We start from the raw sequence: 18861 nt of genomic DNA on the forward strand, positions 1-18861 counted from the left end.
AATGCGCTTCCTTAGACAAGGGGCCGGGCCAGGCGGCCTGCCAGGCGGGGAGAGGAAGTGCCACGGGCTTTGTCGCTGGGTGGGGGGCCCTGGGGCGTGTGGGAGGCAGTGGGGTGGGAGGACCCAGGCTCCAGGCTTGTCTCCCCACACACCCCACCCTCCCATCCCACCCTCTCCAGCGCTGGCTGGTGGGGTGCATCTGGCAGCCCCCAGGGGGCAGATGAAAAGAATCACCCCAACAGCCCACCAAGGGGAACACTTTCAGGGGCCAGGCCTGGCCAAGGTGCTTCATGTGGAACTCGGCTCCATGTACTCACTCTTCCCATTTTGCAGATGAGCAGACAGAGGCCTGCTGAGATGAGATTATTGGCCCAAGAAGATGGTGGAGCTGGAATTTGAACAGGTCTCATCAGGCACCAAAGGTGGCTTACATAAGTGTGACACCCGGCTGGCGTTCCCTTGTTTTGTAAACAGGGAACCTGAGGCCCAGGGTAAGGGAGGAACACTCCAAAAGTGGCACAGCATGGCAGCTGGGGCTGAGGTCTCAGGGCCCAGAGAGGACAGGGGACAGGCAGAGGGCCACTTTCTGTCTGTCCCCTCCATGGTTGGAAAATCCTTCAGGGACAAATGACAGCCCTAAATGAAAGCATGTGTGTATGGGGAGGGGTGGGACACACTTTAATGGCTTTTTTTTTTTTTTGTCTGTGTTGGGTCTTTATTGTGGTGCGTGGGCTTCTCATTGCGGTGGCTTCTCCTGTTGTGGAGCACGGGCTCTAGGAGCGCAGCTTCAGTAGTTGTGGCACACAGGCTCAGTAGTCGTGGCTCACGGGCTCTAGAGCGCAGGCTCAGTAGTTGTGGTGCACGGGCTTAGTTGCTCCACAGCATGTGGGATCTTCCCGGACCAGGGCTTGAACCCGTGTCCCCTGCATTTGGCAGGCGGATTCTTAAACACCGCGCCACCAGGGAAGTCCCTTTAATGGCGTTTCTGACGTTCAGGACCCTGCCGTGCTTGCTCTGAGCTGTGAGATCTCGAGCCAGTGCCCTCCACCCTCAGTCATCCTGTTTGTAAAGTGGGCACGATGATGCCTTCCTCACCAGGCTGTTGTGAGGTTTCCATGGGTCGGGGCACTGCAGCGCAGAGCCCTGGGCCTGGCACTCAGGAAGCGCTCACCTGAGCTCAGTGCTCCCTGAGCCTGGGAGACAATCCCAGAACTGTCCCTTGTTCGTTTTGCAAACAGTAAGAGCCAACTACATGCTTACCATGGTGCTGGTCACGAGTAGCACTTTAGGGTCAGGCCCAAGGAAGCTCAGAGGAGGAAGCTTGAGCTGCCTGGAGGAGGTGGCATTTAGGCCTGGCCTGTGGAGGTCTGGGCAAGTTGGGGGTGGGGAGAGAAAAAGGGGTGAGGAGGGCATGTTGGGCTGGGGACCAGCCTGAGCAAAGGCATGGAGGCAAGAAGTGGCCTGACCACCATGGGACAAGCGGGGGTGTGGTGGTGACGGGAAGCCTGGAGGCGCAGACTCTGGCCCTGCTCTGGGAGGGGGACCTTGAATGCCAGGCCTTTCTCCTGAAGGCCATGGGGAGTCATGAAGGGTTCTGGAGCAGACGGTGCCGGCAGAGCAGGCTTTGAGAAGACAAATCGTGGCGTGTGCTGGCGGGACCCACAGCAGGGATGGAGCCAGGGCTTTTTCTCTTTATACTGTCCTGGTCACAGATGGAGAAATTGAAGCCCAGGGAAGGAGGAGAAGGTGGGAGCGCTGGCTGTCTCTGAAGGGAGCAGAGGGCAGAGCCGGAGTGTGTGTGTGTCTGCAGGAGCTGACCCCTGGGTGAAGGGCGGGTGTGGCTCCTTGGGTGGGGAACGGGGTTGGGTGGGGGGGGGGGGGAAGGTTCGCTTGCCCAGCCCTGCGGCTGGCTGCGTGGCCAATTCCCGGCCAGGCCTGAGTGTGGGCTCACAGGAGACCCATCTCGGGCCAGCAGGCCAGGAAGGCCGTGACAGGGAGGACGGGGCCACCCCAAAGCGGCAGCCCGAGAGTGGCAGCTCCTCCGTCTTTTCCTGCAGCCACGGGGATGGGGAGGTGGGCACCACGAGGCAAAAGGTGGCTTCAGTGCGGGAAGGTTGGGTGAGGTTTCCCAGGCCCCTCTACCAGTGTCTGTGCCCCAGGGACAGTTAGTTAATCCAGTTCCCTGGGGCTGAACTCTCCTTCTGCCCCGCCCTAGGCGTTCACCTTATCAGCTCTGAATCCTCACAGCCACCCCTAAGTCACACCATTGACAGAGGAGGAGCCCAAGGCCTCCTGAGGTTTGGGAGACCCCCAGCTGGAGACCCCAGGACTGCCTGGCTCCAAGCTCAGCTCCTTCCCTGCTGCTCCCGTCTGAGCTGAATCTGGAGAGGACAGATGTCACCGGGTGAGGGGGATTATGGTCCAGAATGGGCGTCGGGGCATCTGAGGCCGTAACATGGACCCCATAGGAGGCCCTTCTCAAACCTCCCTCCCTCCCACCCTCATGCTGCACAATCCAACCCCTCCCACGTTGTAAACAAGATCCACCGGGTTTCTCTTGAAAGCAGGAGAGGCTGCAGGTGGACACAGGAAGAACTTGCAGCAAACTTCCAGGGAAAGAAAAATCTATAGGCAGCACAGGAGGGCCTGGAGCCCTGACCCCAGAGACCTGGTGGAGGAAGGAAGAGATTGGGACCCCCTGGGGTGGAGAGGTGGTCACCCCGAAGCTCCCACAGCACCGTGGGCCTCCCCCACCCCCGCTTGTGTGTCGTGCTATGTAGGTCTCTCCACTCGACTAGAAGCCCCTCAAGAGCAGGGGCTTTTGATGCTTCTGCACCGCTGTGTCCCCAGCACAGAGCCAGAACTCTTTGGCCCTTGAAATCATGAAGTGCCCTAGAAGGTAAGGCAGGGGCTGGGGCCATGGAGGCATAGGGAAACTGAGGCACAGAGAGGTAAGCCTCGCTCCTGTTCCCCAGTGGAAGACGCCAGTCCGGGACTGGGCTGCCTGTCCCCAGGAAGCTGCACGGTCACACTGTCTCACGGGCGGGGACAGACCTTGAGTTAGCGGTCTCCTGTTTGCCCCCCAGATGCACGCTCCGTCCCAGTGGACACATCTACCTCCTCTCAGCCCTGCACAGTTCAGAGAGGGGAAGGAGGAGGAGGATTTGTTCCTCTGGTGCCTTCCCTGCAGGGTCACTGCAAATTGGTGGCCTCCCTGCACTGAAGGCCACAGCCCTGACCTGGCCCTCTCCACAAAGCCCTTCAGGCCAAGGGTGGTCACGGCTGCTGCCAGCCCCGGGCTCTGCACGGTCCCCTGTGGTTCCCCTCCACCCTGCCCACACCTGTGTCAACAGACCCTTCATTAAACTCTTCTCAAATTATCCCACTGGAGCGTGCCATCTGTTTCCTGCTGGGGCTCTGACTGATACAGACATTTTCGGGTGCCGCCTGCCTACCCACACGCCAAAGAGACGTGGCCAATAGCCAGACGTCTGTGCCTGGGCCCCACCGTGGGCAGGTACATGAACTCCACTCCTTCCTCCCCCCTGGCTGGCCGGGAAGGCCAGGGCTGCAGGAAGGGATGGAGCACGTGTACCCTGGCCACTGGCCACTGGAGGAATTTTAGGCGGCCCCCAGGGATCCCCCCACCAGGCGGCAGTCCGTCTCCAGCACCGGCCTGGAGCCAGGGGCTGTCGAAAAGAGCAGGGCCAGACCCACATGGGCAAGGGAAAAAGTGGGTACAGGGGAAAGAGGGCACTGGCCTGGGAGTCAGGGTATCCAGGCTCTGCCCTTGTGGCTTCAGGCAAGACTTTAACATATTCTGGGTCTTAGTTTCTTCCTCTGCGCAGTGGGAGGCCAGCCTGCTGGCCTGGGGGAGCTCAAAGCCCAGGAGAACAATCAGAATCACTGCACCACTCACACACTTGCCCTGTGCCAAGTGCCACCTCACAGCCACTTTAACAGGCTGAGACCGTCATGTCCCCATTTTACAATAGAGGAACCTGAGGCTCAGGTGTGCAGGACAACAGGGCTGAGGAGAAGCAGAGGATAATTCAAATCTGGGCCTGTCGTTCCTCCCTTGGCTTCCAGAACATTCCGTCCTGGTTTTCCTCCCACCTCCCTGGTCGCCTTATCTGTCTCTTCGCTGGTTCCTCTGCATCCTCCCATGCTTGGACCCTGGGTCTCTTCCCTTCTCTGTTTACCCTCACTCCCAAGTCAGGTTTTCTCAAATCTTTGTGACCATGACATCATGTCCCAGCACAAACCCTGGGATTCAGGCTCAAATAATTAAAACAAACATTTTGTGAACCTATATATAGGTATATATACCCTTATGAGGTACATCCACCCTGTTCCATTTTCTTTCAAATATTGATCACTAGCCACCCTACTGATTTCATTGCCCACCCATGGGTCTTGGCCACAGAATATAATGCCCTAGATGATCGCTACTCAAAGTGTAGTCTTTTTTTTTTTTTTCTTTTTTTGGCCACGCCATGTGGCATGCGGGATCTTAGTTCCCTGACCAGGGATCGAACCCGCGCCCCCTGCAGTGGAAGTGCAGAGTCTTAACCACTGGACAGCCAGGAGTCTTAGTATCTCCTAGGAGCTTCTCTCAGGCCCTGCCCCAGACCTGCTGAGTCAGAACCTGCCTTTCATCAGTATCCTTAGGGCATTCACGTGCACATTAAAGTTTGAGAAGGACTGTTCTGGGTGCCCTTATCCAGACAAATAGCTTTATTTGTTTGTTTGTTTTAAATACATTTATTTATTTATTTATTTTTGGCTGTGTTGGGTCTTGCTGCACGCAGGCTTTCTCTAGTTGCAGCGAGCGGGGGCTACTCTTCATTGCGGTGCGCGGGCTTCTTATTGCGGTGGCTTCTCTTGTTGTAGAGAACAGGCTCTAGGCGTGCAGTCTTCAGTAGCTGTGGCATGCAGGCTCAGTAGTTGTGGTTCGCAGGCTCTAGAGTGCAGGCTCAATAGTTGTGGCGCATGGGTTTGTTGCTCCGCAGCATGTGGGATCTTCCCGGACCAGGGCTCGAACCTGTGTCCCCTGCATAGGCAGGCGATTCTTAACCACTGCGCCACCAGGGAAGCCCAGACAAATAGCTTTAAATACCATCCATATACTGGTGGCTCCCAGCTTTGTGTCTCTAGCCAGAACTCTCCCCCAGGCTCCAGGCTCTTAATAAGCAACTCAGACTTCACACATCCAAAACTGGGCTCTATTCGTCCTCTGCCAACTGTTCCTGCCTCAGTCTCCCCATCTCAGACCATGACAGCTCCCTCCTCTCGTTGCTCAAGACTTAAGGGTGACCTTGACTCTTTCTGTTATGCCCCTCATCCAACCTATAAGTAAATCTTGTTGTCTCCTCCCCCCAAATTCCCATTGTTTGTGGGGTTCCCACCACCCTACAGCTGCCGCTCTGGTCACCACCAGCACCTCTGGGAATATAGCAGTCACTGCCTCAGTGGGCTTTCTTGCTTCCACCTTTGCTCCCAGCCCATTCTGTACACCGTAAAGGGAATCCGTTAAAACCAAGTCAAGTTCCATCCCTCCGCTGCTCAGTGCCCTCTGCAGGCAACCATGTCACTCAGTGTAAAAGGCAGAGCCCCTTAAATGGCCCTGGAGGTTCCCCACCCCTGTCCCCTCTTCAACCTCTGCTCTTCCCCAACTCGCTCAATCCACTGCAGCTGGCCTCCTTGCTGTTCCTTGAACGTACCAAGCACATGCCCACCTCAGGGCCTTTGCACTTGCTCTTCCCGCTCCCTGAAACACTGTCCCCCTAGATAACCACAGGTCTGGCTCCTCATCCTTTAAGTTGCAGATCAAATGTCGCATGGGCAGTGAGGGCTTCCCACCGCATTGTAAATAGCCCTCTCCCCACGCCAGCAATTGGACCTCGGGTGCATGTCCCCATCTGACATACTATATATTGTTTATTCTGTCTGTCTCCCTCTTTACAACAGAAGTTCCATGAGGGCAAGGGCCTTGCTTTGTTTGCTGCTGAATCCCCATCGCTTAGCATAGTGCCTGGCCCACGACAGACATTCAGTAAGTGCTCATGCAATGAATGAATGGACTTAACCACTGGGCTACACAGCCTGGGGTCTCATAGGTTGTGATTCTGAGTCTCCAGGGTGTGGATGTTGGGGGCATTCTGAGCCCAGGGACAGGGTCTCTGAAGAGGGCAAATGACTCCCCAAGGGTACAGGGAGGTGACCAGGGTCAGTGGTCCTGCCAGACTCTATTCTAGAAGAGGGAAATCCCTCAAAGTCTCCCTCTCTTTCCCCGAGGAAAGGTCCTGGTACCTGCCGCCTCCTGGATGATGTTGACCTTCTTGACAAAACCCGACGATGCCCAAGGTCTAGAGAACCCGTGAAGACGACCTAGGAGGCAGAAGGATTCCACTGGGCCAGGATTTTAGAACCTCTGAGTTGTAGGGACTCTGAGTTCATAGGAAGGGAAACTGAGGCCCAAGAAGGGGAGAGACTGTCCAGCACCCCATGAACCACAGTGGGCAACAGAAGCAGGAGACCCTGCACCAGAACCCCAGGATGGGGGCAGAAGCAGGAGAGGCAGGCGAGGGTCTAGTCCTGTGCCCCTGCCTCGCTGTGTGACCCGGGGCAAGCCACACAACCTCTCTGGGTCTGCTTGCCAGAGAGGAAGCCCTGTGCTCGCCTGCTGCGCATATCCAGTAGGGCTCTGCACCCCCCTCCAAAGCCCCCCCACTGTGGAGCCGCCAGGCCTTCCTGTTTACTCGAGGCCCCTCTCGCGGCTGGGAGGCGACAGCCTTGGCCTCCTCTGCTCCCCGCTTCCGCTTCCTTCCTCTCCCACTTCAGCGCCTCCGGCCAGGCCCTCAGGAGCCCCGAGGCCAAGACTTAGGGGCTCAGTAAACGGGAGGCATCTGAGGACACCTCCCTACCTGGGATCCCACCCTGTCTGAGACCCTGAAGTTACAGAGGCACTGTATCAGTCCTCTGAATGGTTAGAATGTTCCAACATCCTGGGACAAACCTGGAGTGTCCCCAGAGACCTCAAGAGTGTGACAGCTTTTGCTGTCTCAGATCCAATGCCATGCTGCCCTCTCAGCCCACCACTAGGGGCTGAGCACACGCTGACCCTAGAGATGCCCCCTCCTCCCACGCCCTCCCTGGGCTCTCGCCTCCACAGAGCAGCTTCTCTCTGAGCTCCTCAAAGTGTGGGCCTCGGACCAGCAGCTGGGGCCTCCCTCCCAAACCAGACTTGCTGAATCAGAATCAGCTTTTTAATAAGACCCCAGGGAGATGCGTGTGCAGGTTAAAGCTGGAAGCGCTGCAGATCTGACGATCCTGCCTGTTTTAAAAACCCTTCCTGAGCCTCACCTATTAGGTATTCCTGCCCCAAAGGCTTCACTTGCATCTACGAAGCGTCTACAACTAACTTCCAGTTTACAATAAATTCAGGGGACAGGGGAGCTAGTTAAACACCACCACGAAGAAGCAACAGACAAATCTGGAAGGAAGAATTTTCTGCAGGACAGCTGATCCCGTCACAGGCCAATGTCAAAGAGTAGGAAGGGCATTCTAGGTTAAAAGAGGTTTAATGGACATCACAACCAAATGCAGCATGTGGTCCTGGATAGAATCCCGGTTTGACCAAAGATACATTTTGGGGACAATTGGGGAAAATTGTATGTGGTCTGATTATTACCTATCACAATGTTACTGTTAACTTAGTCTTCTTGGACCTCTGAGTTGTGGTTATATAGGAAAGTGTCCTTATTTATTGGAGAGTCATGCTGAAGTCAGACTTCAGTGGTGAAATTTTCTCATATCTGTAATTTACTTTAAAATAGCTTGGCGAAAGTAAAACAATGAAGTATGGAAAAATGTTCCCAATTACTAAATCTTGGTGATAGGTATATGGGTGTTCATGATATTATTTCCTCCAATTTTCACTTTGTTTGAAATTTTTCATTAAAAAACAAAGCTCTTTCCGAGCTTCCCATTGCTCTTAAGGGAAAGACTTGATACTTGCGTCAGCATTCAAGGCCCTGAGAGCCCCGCTGCCCACCACCCACCAGGCTTGGCTCTTGCTACTGCCCTGCCTCTAGCCTGCACTCCTGTCCCTCTAAGGCCTCAGCCCTCCCCACAACTGGTCCTCTCCACCTCTGAGGCTCCGCAGAGCTGTTCCCTCCGCCCTTCCATGCCCTCTGTCTCATGGTGAAGCAAACTCCTCTGTACCCTCAAGGCCCCACTCCAGAGTTCCAGTTCAAGGAAACTCCCGCTACCAGGGGCCCCTCTGAGCTCTGTGCACTGAGCTGCCCAGAGCTGGTCTGGGCTGAGTAGGTGGGATGGAATTTTGTGAATACGGCTGCCCTCATTCTGGGAGCCACAGCACAGCAGGCTGGGGGCTCGCGACCCCATCTTTTGCCAGCATAGCCGTTGCTCTGGAAACGTGAACTAGGGAAACCCTCAAAGGGAGGCTCGCGGTGGCAAGGATGGGGTGGTGGTAGTTACTGGAGCTGTTAAAAATTTTGTGCTTTTTTCAAGTTTTCAAGGGTTTTTTTTTTCTTTAGTGAATAAAGTGATTCCATGGTGAATAGTTTGGGTCAGCTTAGGTTTTCTTAAACTGAAAACACACCTGAATTAATGAAGCTGCAATTTAAAAAAATGAAGATATTGAAGACAATTTTGTCAGGTGGATTTCTCTTAGCTTTTTATCATCTTGGGGGCATGTTTTTCCACTCATCCTTGGGCTGATCATGACAACCTCGACAGAGGACGTGTGTGTGCACGTGTGTGTGTGTGCACGTGTGTGCGTGTGCATGCGTGTGTGCGTGTTTTAGCCCAGTTTGACAGATGCGACTTGGAGACCCCGAGGTGGGCGGTCACAGAGTGAGTTGGGGCTTCCCGGCGCGCCCGAGGTGGCACGGGGCACAGAAAGACCAGCTGCAGAGACCTTCGGCCCGCACCCCACCCAGGGCCGCATGATGCCTGCCTTCTAGAACCTATCTCCCCTGTGCTATCAGTTATTGATTTCGTGTTCTTCTTTCAATAGACTCATCTTTTATAACTTAAATATGTTTATTTTAAAGGAAAGTTTAAATAACTACTGTAAATGGAAAACCAGCCTCACTTGCTGTAGGTAGAAGGGGACACACAGGGGCACCATCAGCCCCGCACAGGATTTCGTTCCAGCTGGGGGTGCCCTGCTGAAGGCTCTCTTGGCTTTAAAGGGAGCCAGCTGGGCTTGGGACATGTGTTAGGGACACGTGAGCACCAATGGAGACTCTCTCCGTGATGAGGTCAAAGAGTGAAAGAGAACAGAAAAGGGAAGATGCTTCTCCCCAGGGGATTCCGGGGCAGCCCCAGAGCACCCCAGCCCTGCACCTCCCTGAGGCTGCTCTGGTCTCCGGTCCCACAGGCCACGGTAACTGACCACCCACACCCCTTGCTCAGTGTGTTCTCATCCTAACCTTGGGGGAGGGTTGGGGGAGGGGGCACTGATCCTAATTCAGATTTGGAAGTGGGCTCAGGAAGGGTAGGTTGTGACCTGTCCAGGACCACATGGTGGGATATCCTTCAGGTCTCGCCTCATCAGGGAGGCACCCCTGACCATGACCCCCCATTCAATCCCGATGCCCTTTCCGGACCCTCAGAGCTTCTTGCACCAAGGAGCCAATTCGCTGCCCACTCGGCCGGCTGATGTGTGCTGCCCCCACTGCCCAGGAAGCCCTCCCACAGCCCATGACCACGCTGCCTGCTCCAGCCCAGTCCCCAGCAGGGGTTCGGGACAGAAAACATGCTCGGAGAGCTAAGGGGCTCAGGACCAAGGCCACACGACAAGGATGCAGAGGAACCCAGGCCAGGGCCCAGCTCTGCCTGACCACGAGTCCCCAAGAGCCAGGACCACTCCTCAGTCACCCAGTGTCCCCAGGCCTGGCACAGCCCAGGCCCAGCACGCCATGTGTGAGGAAGGGCCCTGCGTCTTCCAGCGGAGCTAGGAGAGGGGCGCCGGCTGAGGTGGGCTGAGGGGCCCGAAGAGGTACGGGAAGGGCAGGGGCTGGGGACTCAAGGCTGGGGCGGCCACACCATGTGAATCATCCCTGATGGAATCAAAGAAAAAGGAGTAAAACTGAATGTCCTTGGAAATTCCTTTAGTGCTCGGCTGTCCATGAAAACAGGATAAAGTGGCTTCCTCTGCCTGTGCCCCGGCCGGGCAGGGTGGAAGCACTGAGCTCAGGCTGGGAAGGCCTTGAGTCAGGACGAGGGTGGGGCCGGGCTCTGAGCTGGGGAAGGGGCTCCAGCTTTGCTACTTGAGGGCATCCAGGTGGGTGCAGACCTGGGAGAAGACACTGTCCACGGAGCCTTCGGCATTGACCTGTGGGGAGATGGGCCATGAGGGCAGGATGCCGGGGAAGGCTGGGTGGGCCCCACCGAGGCAGGGGGCTGACCTCTCCCGGAAGCCAGGCCAGGCTCCCCGAGCCCAGCCACAGCGGACAGCAGGCCCTCATCCAACCAGTGGGGAAACCAAGGCCCAGACAGGAGAGCTGGCCCAAGGTCACAGCAATTTGAGGCCAAGCCAGGCAAAGACCCAGGTTTCCTAGGGCCCCCTCGGGCCCGCACCTTGCGAATGATGCCGCGTTTCTCGTAGAAGGCGATCACGGGCTCTGTGGCCTTGTAGTAGGTCTCCAGGCGCTTCTTGATGGTCTCTTCATTGTCGTCCACACGTCCGCTGGTCTCTCCACGCTTCAGGAGCCGCTTGGTCATGGTCTCGGGGCCTGCGTCCACGTACAGCAGCAGCGTGGGATGTCCGATCTGCGGGCGGGGCACTATTTACAGGGGCTTCATTCCTGCCCCCTGGGGCCATCTCCTCCCCATCTTCCCACTTCTGAGTCCCCACTGAGACCCACTCAGACCCTCAAGCCCTTCCTGCAAGACAGCCTGAGGGACCTTCCTAAAACCAATCTGCCCTGCCCCTCCCCTGCTCAAACCTCTTCCATGGCTCCCCAGTGCCCTCAGGAGAAAGTCCTAACTCCTTACCTGACCTACCCTTCCCACCCTCCTCATCTCGTGCTTCTCAGTCCTTTGCTCTCCTGGCTTCAGCCACACGGACTGTCAGTGGTCTGGGCTCTCATCCACCTCCTCCCCTGCCAGGCCTTTGCTCATGCTGGGAACCTTGGCCAGGAACCCTTTCCCTCAATACCAAGTGCTCGCCTTCAGATTTGAGCTAAAATCTCATTCCTTTAGGACAGTCTTTGCAGATGCCCCCCCCACCCCCCCACCATCCCAGCTCTCTGGGACATGCTTTTCCAGTCCCCTTTACTTCTGCCTCGAACTTGTCTCAGGAGGGCCTCTGGTTATTTACTTAAGGTCCCTCTCCCAGCCAGGCCTGGAGCCCCCGAGGGCAGGTAGGTGCGTCTTATACCTGCAAGGCTGGATATGAACTTGACAAAGGAATAAGGAGGGCTGAGTGAAGGGGCGAGGGCCTGCTGAGCTCTGGGGGTTCTGAACAATGTCACTGTCATTGCAATAAGCATTTCATCCGCGGGGAAGATTTGGAAGGGCCAGAAGGCCGACCAGTCCTCCTTTGGTGAGGCCCAGGCGCCCCCTGGTGTCCAGAGCTAAGAAGACCAGGTGCCCAGCCCGCACAGTAGCACTCACAACAGCCCCAGGAGGGATGGGTTAACTTTCATTAACCACATTTTCTAGATGTGACCCTGAGGGCCTGAGGTGACATCATGCATCTGGTACATCAGGACATGCCTCAGGGCTGCCTGGCATCTGACCTCAGGGTCCATGGCCTCTAGTCTGAAGGAAACCCAGCCAATCCCCATTGCATAGATAGGGAAACTGAGGCCCAGACCAGGACAGACACTTTCTTGAGGTCCTGCAGCCATTTCGAGGTCAAGGAATATAATATCCTCCCTCTGGATGAGGCTCAAAGCTATGGAAGCCCAAAGATGGCCCAGCCTCACAGAGACAGGCAATGGGGATGGAGGTCTGTCCTGCCCCAGCCCCCTAAGATGCCCCGTCCTCCCCGCAGGCATTCCTGCTGCCGAGAAGCCCTCCCTGAGCCCGCACCCACCCTTAGAGGTCAGCAGACCTCTCCCTCCTCCTAGGCACGTGCAGTTTCATCTGTTTCCCCCATATGGCCTGTGACATCAGAGGTATTGGTGTATGTGTGTGCAACTGTGTGTGCACATATGTGTGCATCTCTGTGCATCCCTGTATCCGGATGTACTGCATCCGTGCACACACGTTGCATGAGTGTGCGTGTGTGTACATTACATGCCTGTGTACATGTGTGCATATGCCTCTGGCCTTGTGCATGTGTAAGTGTCTGTACCTGTGTGCACGTGTTCGTGTGCTTGTATGCCTGTGGGCACATGTGCCTGCACATGTGTGTGTTTGGGTGAGGTGCTCCCCCACTGTGGAAAGTCTTCCTGGGGGACACCCATGCCAGGCAGCCCAGAGCCCTCATCCTCAAGGCTCACTCTTTCTAGCCAGATTCCCCGTGGTGCCTGGAAGGAGACTAGACGCCCCTCTGTGGCATTCGAGGCCTCAGCCCGGCCTGAAGGTCCCCACCCACATCACTGCCGGTTGCCCTGCCCCACAGATTCTGTTCTCCCCACACCAGCGTGACCCTTCCAGTCCTAGCCATGCTGTTCCCTGCCCCTCTGATAGTGTGTTTATGGGGTGCCAAGCCCCACTTTTGAAGGATGCATTCTCTCTAATCCCCACGCTGCCCCTCAAGGCAGCTGCGAACTGTCTGTCCCTATTTTGCAGTTGGGGACACCGAGGTTCAGAGAGGCAGACTGACTGGCCCAAGGCCTCAAGCAGCTGAGCTGGAACCTGCGGCCAGGTTTGTGAATTCCCCAGCCTTTGCCTGCCCATCCCATGTCACAGCTCCATGAGGTTGCACTTACCCTCCGCTCAAACTCTTCTCCCTGCCGCACCTCCCGGGGGTAGCCGTCGATCAGGAAGCCTTTGGAAGTATCTACCTTGGCCACTATGGCATCTCGGAGCATGTCCAACACTGTGTCCTGGAGGCATGGCAAAAGAAGGCGGAGTCATGAGCCCCTATTCTCCACCCCCTCCTCGGGCCTCTGCAAGCTTGGCCCCACAGCCTGAAACGCCTTCTGCCCTAACACACATTTCCCAAACAAGCCTCCCTCTCCAGGAAGTCTTCTGTGAACTGTGACGACTTGATTGATTGATTGAATCATTCATTCATTTGTTCATTCATTCATTTCTTCATTCACTCAATAATATGACTGAGCCCCTCCTCCCAGCCTCCTGTCTGGGCCCTGAGGACACAGCTGTGAACAAAGCAGACCTTCCCTGCCCTCCGCAAACTCACAGTCTGCTGAGGGGACAGACAATTACACAGTTGATTTATAGTTTCCAAGCATGACATGGGTTATACGGGCAAAGAAGGGAGGCTACTGGACTATAAAGTTGGCGGGAGGGGGGGTCTTAGCCTAAGTCTGAGGAGTCAGCAAGTTATGAAAGATGAGGAGGAAAGAACATTCCAGGCAGGAAAGAGTGTGACCAATGTGAGGGGACAGAAAGGCCAGGGTGGTGGGAGTCTGGAAGGGTTGGCAGGGCAGGTCCTGGAGGCTCTTGGGAGCTTCCGGAAGGAGCTTTCTGCCAAGGGCAGTGGGGACCCTCAGGAGGGTTCAGAAACAGGGAAGGTCATGGTCCACCATGCTAGTGTGTCATGGGCTTTGCTGACTGGTGTCCACTCAGCGCCACCATCACCCCCCAACCCTCACCCTGCCAGGGCCCACTCACCAGTGGCACCAGCTGCCCCTTCTCCATGATTTCCGACAGCATCTTGCCCCTGGCTGAGCCTGAGCTGACCTCAGCCCGCAGGAGGTCCCCGGTGGAGAGGTGGGTGTAGCCGTACTTCTGGACAATCTTCTCACACTGGGTGCCCTTCCCCGAGCCAGGCCCGCCTGCAAGTGCCCGCCCATTCAGAAGCCCCGAGAAATGGGACCTCTGCAGGGACAGGGTCTGCCCGGGTCACCCAGTGAAGCGCGGGCAGAGCCCAGGGTGCAGCCCCAGGCCCAGGCTCCCACCAGGGCCTGCACAGCCCCGCCCTGCCTGCTGCCTCACCCGCCTGCCTTGGACTCACCCACCACAAAGATGATCTTGGTTTTCTTCAGCTTCTCTGTGGGAGAGAAAAGGGAAGCAGAGCTCAGTGAGTCACTGGACAGAGAACCAGAGGTACCTCTGGGATCCCAGGCCTGTGCTGGGCCCCAGGCAGTTGCACACACACAGCTCATGGTCCCGTCAGAGAGGCAGATGAGTCGGCCCAGAGTGAGGGATAATGGGGCGAGGAAAAGTCAGAGACTGAGACAGGCCAGGGAGAAGAGGGTGTTCCAGGCAGAGAGGCAGAGGCCTGAAGGCTACGGGCTCAGCACACGCTGTGAGGGTGCCCCTCAGGGGCTCGGATGCCAGCCCTCGCGGCCCCTCCCTGTGGGCAGCTGGACCGAGACGCCCGGTCACCTCGGGCATTAGCGTCTTCCACGCTGCGGGCGTCTGGTGCCGAGCAGCAGGCCCGCATGGTCCTGCTCCGCCGTGTCCCCTACCCTTCCCCTCCCAGGCCCTGGGCCAGCCTGCCGCCTGCCTTCCCTGGGCGGTACCAGTGCGGAGTTGGCAACCACAACATACGTTGCCCTGGAGACGGTTGCCGGGGAAGAGGGCTCTGGTGGGCACGTGGAACCCTTGCCCGGAGAGGGAGGGAGCTTACGTTTCAACCTCTATCTCAGAACTCAGCAAGATCGTAGCCCCACCAGAGAGAGGGGAACCTAGGCCTAGAGGCAGGGGCCTGCCCCAGGGATGCCAGAGCTAGGACTGGGGCCGGGGCCTCTTCCCAGGCTGCCAGGCCTTCCCCACTTCTCAGGGAAGTAGGAGCTCGCTGTGTGCACTTAGGAAAGAAGTCCCTGCCCCAGTGGGGAGGTGAGCTCGGCAGTTCCCCAGGGTCCTCCCAGCCACGGGGCTGGAGGTCTAGAGGAGCTGCCGAAGAACGACTTCTGTGGGTCCCCATCGTCTGCTGCCGTGTGATGGGCACAAGCCTGGCCGTGGGGGGAGGCCACAGCCCAGTGGCAGCGGATGTTCAGAGGCCCGGGGGTGGAAGGATGACCGCCGGCCTCAGGCCGCAGCAGCAGCCAGGACAGCTGGGTTCCTTTAAGAGCCGCCCAGGCCGAGGCCCAGCGCCAGGGAGGGACGGGTGGTGCTGCCAGGAGGCGGGCCAGCCGGGCTCTTGGCCCACGTCTCCCTCCAGGTCCCAGCCTGTAGGAGCCAGGAGGGCCCAAGACATCCTCAAGACCCGCCCCCGCTGGTCCGGGAGAGGGGCAGGGGTGTGTCATTGTTTGCCTTGGCATTTGCGCTCTTGGGGCCTCTCCACAGGGCAGGCCTTCCCTCACCAGTGCCGCCTCCCTCTCCAGAAAGAGCCAGAGATTCAGCTCTATAAATACCAGTGTAGGAGGTGAGCTGTGGGGCCCTTAGGAGCCTCAAGGAGGCCTCTCCCCTTCTAAAAGTAATCCTGGAGCTGGCATATCCCGCGAGAGGCCTAAGGAGGATGCTGGAGGCCCCCAGATAGGCCCCTTCTAGCAGCCCCAGAGCCACGTCCGAACCCTCCCCGAATGTCTTCCGAAAGCCCACCCCCTAAACAGATGGGCACACTGAGGCCCAGGCTGTGAGCAGGAAAAGAGAGGAGCTTCCGTACCTTCCATCCTGCCGAGGTCTGGGGAGCCGAGGCAGCACTCTGCAAGACAAGGGCACAGGCGGGGCGGGTGAGGGGGATTCTCCGGCCTCTGCTCCCGCCCCGCCACATGGTGTGGCTAGGCCCTGACCGTCCTCTGGGGGTGGAGGGGCCGTTGGGTGCAGGGAAGGCCCAGGAGGCTGGGAGAACTTGACAAAGTCCCCTTTCCTCTGGGTGCCTCCACTGTCCTGTCCCTGCCTCCTCCCTCTGGAGCCAGACAGCGGGGGCAGCACCGAGGGGCACAAACAGCCACACAAGCAACCGCTGAGCTGCTCCCCTTGCAATTCCCGGAAAACAGACCCTGGGTCCTGCATCTGCCCGACAACTTGACAACGCTCCCCAGGGCCGGGGGGAAGGCCCGGAGGAAGGCAGGTGGGAGGGGAGATGCACGTGTCCTCATCTGGGATGAGGTTTGGACCAGGATGCTCAAAGGGACACAGAGGCCCAGGGTGGGAGAGAAATTTGCGGGGCTGCTCACGTGGCCACAGCCTGTACGGTCCTCAACTGAGGGGCTCCCCAGGCTCTCACCCTTGCACAGGCCCAAGTTCCACCCCTGATGTGGCCCCTGCCCACACTTTCCCCTCAGTGTGTAAATCAAGCCCAATGCCTCCTGCGACCCCCCCCCACCCCGCTCTGCATCCACAGCCCCAGGGGTCTCCCTCCACCTTCCCTTCCCATCAGTGTCTTCAGAGTTACTGCAACACATCTTTGGCCCCCACTTCTTTACTCCCCACCCACCAGCCCTCCCCAAGGCCGCCAGCAACCATCAGAGACACTCTTGCCTTGACCTTTGACCCTCAACCCTTGGCCAGCATTCCTCCTGCCGGGACGTCCCCACCCGGGGCCCCTACTCCACCCTCTCACTTTTGGCATCAGGTTCCCAGGACCCCCATCCCTGCTCAGCCAGCCCAGGCCTCCTCTCCCGGCCCCAAACATCTACAGCCCCTGGACAGGCCCAGAGACCCCGCAGACCCCGAGCCTCTAAACAGTCCCTCCCATGTCCCCAGCATTGTGCCCTATCACCCAGCCAGAGGCTGCAGTCAGAGCGAACGCCCTTCTCCCCCACGCACATCCACCCCACACACGCAAGTCCCAGCCCTCCGCTCCTGAACTTCCCTCCAGTCTGTGTCCTCACCGCCACTGCCTTTTTCCAAGCAGGGGACCTGGCCACTGCTCCAGCCTCCCGTGGGCCTCCTCACCTCCATACCCCACCAGGCAATCTGCAGGGTTTTCTCTGACAAGCATCAAACCACGTCTTTACCTGCTTAAAACCCTTCCATGTATGGCCCCCTCAGTCCCCAAAATGAACCCTAACGTAGCTGACCGGGCCCAGCAAGCTGGCCCCCAGCACCTTCTGCAGCCTTATCAGCCACTGCTTGAACTGCTTCGATCTCCCTCACCCATCACGACCGTGTCCCACTCCAGGGCCCGGCTAATGTTGCACCCAACACCTGGATGCCCTTCCCCAAGGTGCTACTGTTTAGGACTCAGTTCAGGTGTCACCTCCTTCAGGAAGCCTTCCTGGACTCTGCTCTCCACTCCCACACTGGCAGGTGACCGTCGCCCAGCATCACACACACCACACTGTACTGGGCCTCTCTGTTGTATACTGCAGGCCTGTGTCCACCACACTGGGCCTGGCCCCGGCTGAGCACAGTGCTGGGAGCCTCACTCCATCCTCACAGTCACCTTGGGAGGGAATTGAGGCTTGGAGAGGAGGAGAGACTTGCTCCAGGGCCTGGCCGAGGTCACACTTGGGGCTACGTTTTCTGCTGCCCTGGACCTGGCACCCACTAGGTCCTTTAGCAGCTTTGCTGACTGTCCCGCTGCTCATGGGGTATGAGTTATAACCTCTTTCCTGCTGAGTGTGCTTCAGGAAGAGTAGGAGCTGCCAGTGCCCCTCTGCAGCTGGTGGGGGAGGGAGAGGGTCCCCAGGCCAGGGACAGCCGGCAGCGACACCCTGAGGAGTGTTCCCGACCCCACCCTGCCCTGCCCCCTCCTGGTAACCTAAGCCCCTCTGTCCTGCTGGCACCTGCCACTTCTTGGTCCAAAATAACTTGGGTTGTGAGGAGTCCTCACAGAAGCCAGGGGTCCAGGACAGAGTTGGGTTACGGGTTCCGCACCCAGGCCTTATATGGCCCCCAAATCAGGGCCACGGCAACGCCTAACATGACTAGGTGGTCTGCTGAGGGGCCTGGGGAGCTGAGGCCCGATGGGACAGCGACTTCATCTCAATCACAAGGCAAGGCCAGAGCAAGACCCAGGTCTCCCAGCTTCTGACCAAGAGCAGCATTTCCAGTGGTTGGCAACTGGCTAGGGTTCAAATCCCAACTCTATCACTCAGCTGTGTGACCTTGGGCAGCTGGTGTACCCTCTCTGGGCTTGTACCCTCAGGCCCAGTCCTGCTGCTGCTGGAGAGTCCTAGGTAGGTAACTGAGCAGCACTCAGGAAAGGCCCCATGGGCTGTCCCAGGGCTCCCACAGGGCCCCTGCCTTTCAGGAGGCTGGGGCAGGGGGCCAAACATCCAGGGGGCTTCCCGTCCCCCCAGCACTCAAAATGACATGACAGGATAGCTCCTCCCATCACCTAGGCTGCCCCTGCCCAGGTCCTCGGGGCAGGGAGTCCAACCACAGCTCCCCCCTCCCCAGTCCCCAGCTGGGACATGCCAAGGGCAGGGACCCGGAGCCCCAAGAGTGCCGGCAGGACAAAGGGGTGACTGTTGCGGAGGCTGGGAGGGAGAGCAACATACACACACACACACACATCCACAATGGCACACACAGTGTGGCACAGATACCCAGAGCAGCGCCTGGGGAATACAGGCAAGCAGATGTATACAGATCACAACCATGGATACAAACACACAGCCACACAAACCCCGAGGATACCCTGACACACACAAACATGCACCCCCCAGGTGCGCGCGGCTTCCCCACTCCCCGCAGGGGCACCCCACACACGTGCACAGGCACACACACACGGGCACACACTGACCTGAGGGAGGGGTGCGGGTGGGCACCGGGGACAGTGCGTGCCCTGCCCGTCCTCGCCGGCCGCCCGCCCGCAAAGGCGACTATTTATAAGGCTGTCAGCAGCGCACGGCA

The 18861-nt window shown here is 58.0% G+C and overlaps 1 protein-coding gene across 1 annotated transcript; it reads right to left on the minus strand.

The window, feature by feature from the left end:
- Positions 1–10125: 10125 nt before the first annotated feature.
- On the minus strand, positions 10126–18861 carry AK1 (adenylate kinase 1). The gene is made up of 7 exons (XM_036856598.1): positions 18752–18861; positions 15722–15760; positions 14126–14161; positions 13783–13946; positions 12915–13031; positions 10612–10803; positions 10126–10366 (listed from the first exon to the last, which is right to left on the minus strand). The coding sequence occupies exons 2-7, from the start codon at positions 15726–15728 to the stop codon at positions 10298–10300; spliced, it is 585 nt and encodes a 194-aa protein (XP_036712493.1). The 5' UTR covers positions 15729–15760; positions 18752–18861; the 3' UTR covers positions 10126–10297.

This window comes from Balaenoptera musculus, chromosome 6 (assembly GCF_009873245.2).
Source record: "Balaenoptera musculus isolate JJ_BM4_2016_0621 chromosome 6, mBalMus1.pri.v3, whole genome shotgun sequence".
Taxonomy (NCBI): domain Eukaryota; kingdom Metazoa; phylum Chordata; class Mammalia; order Artiodactyla; family Balaenopteridae; genus Balaenoptera; species Balaenoptera musculus.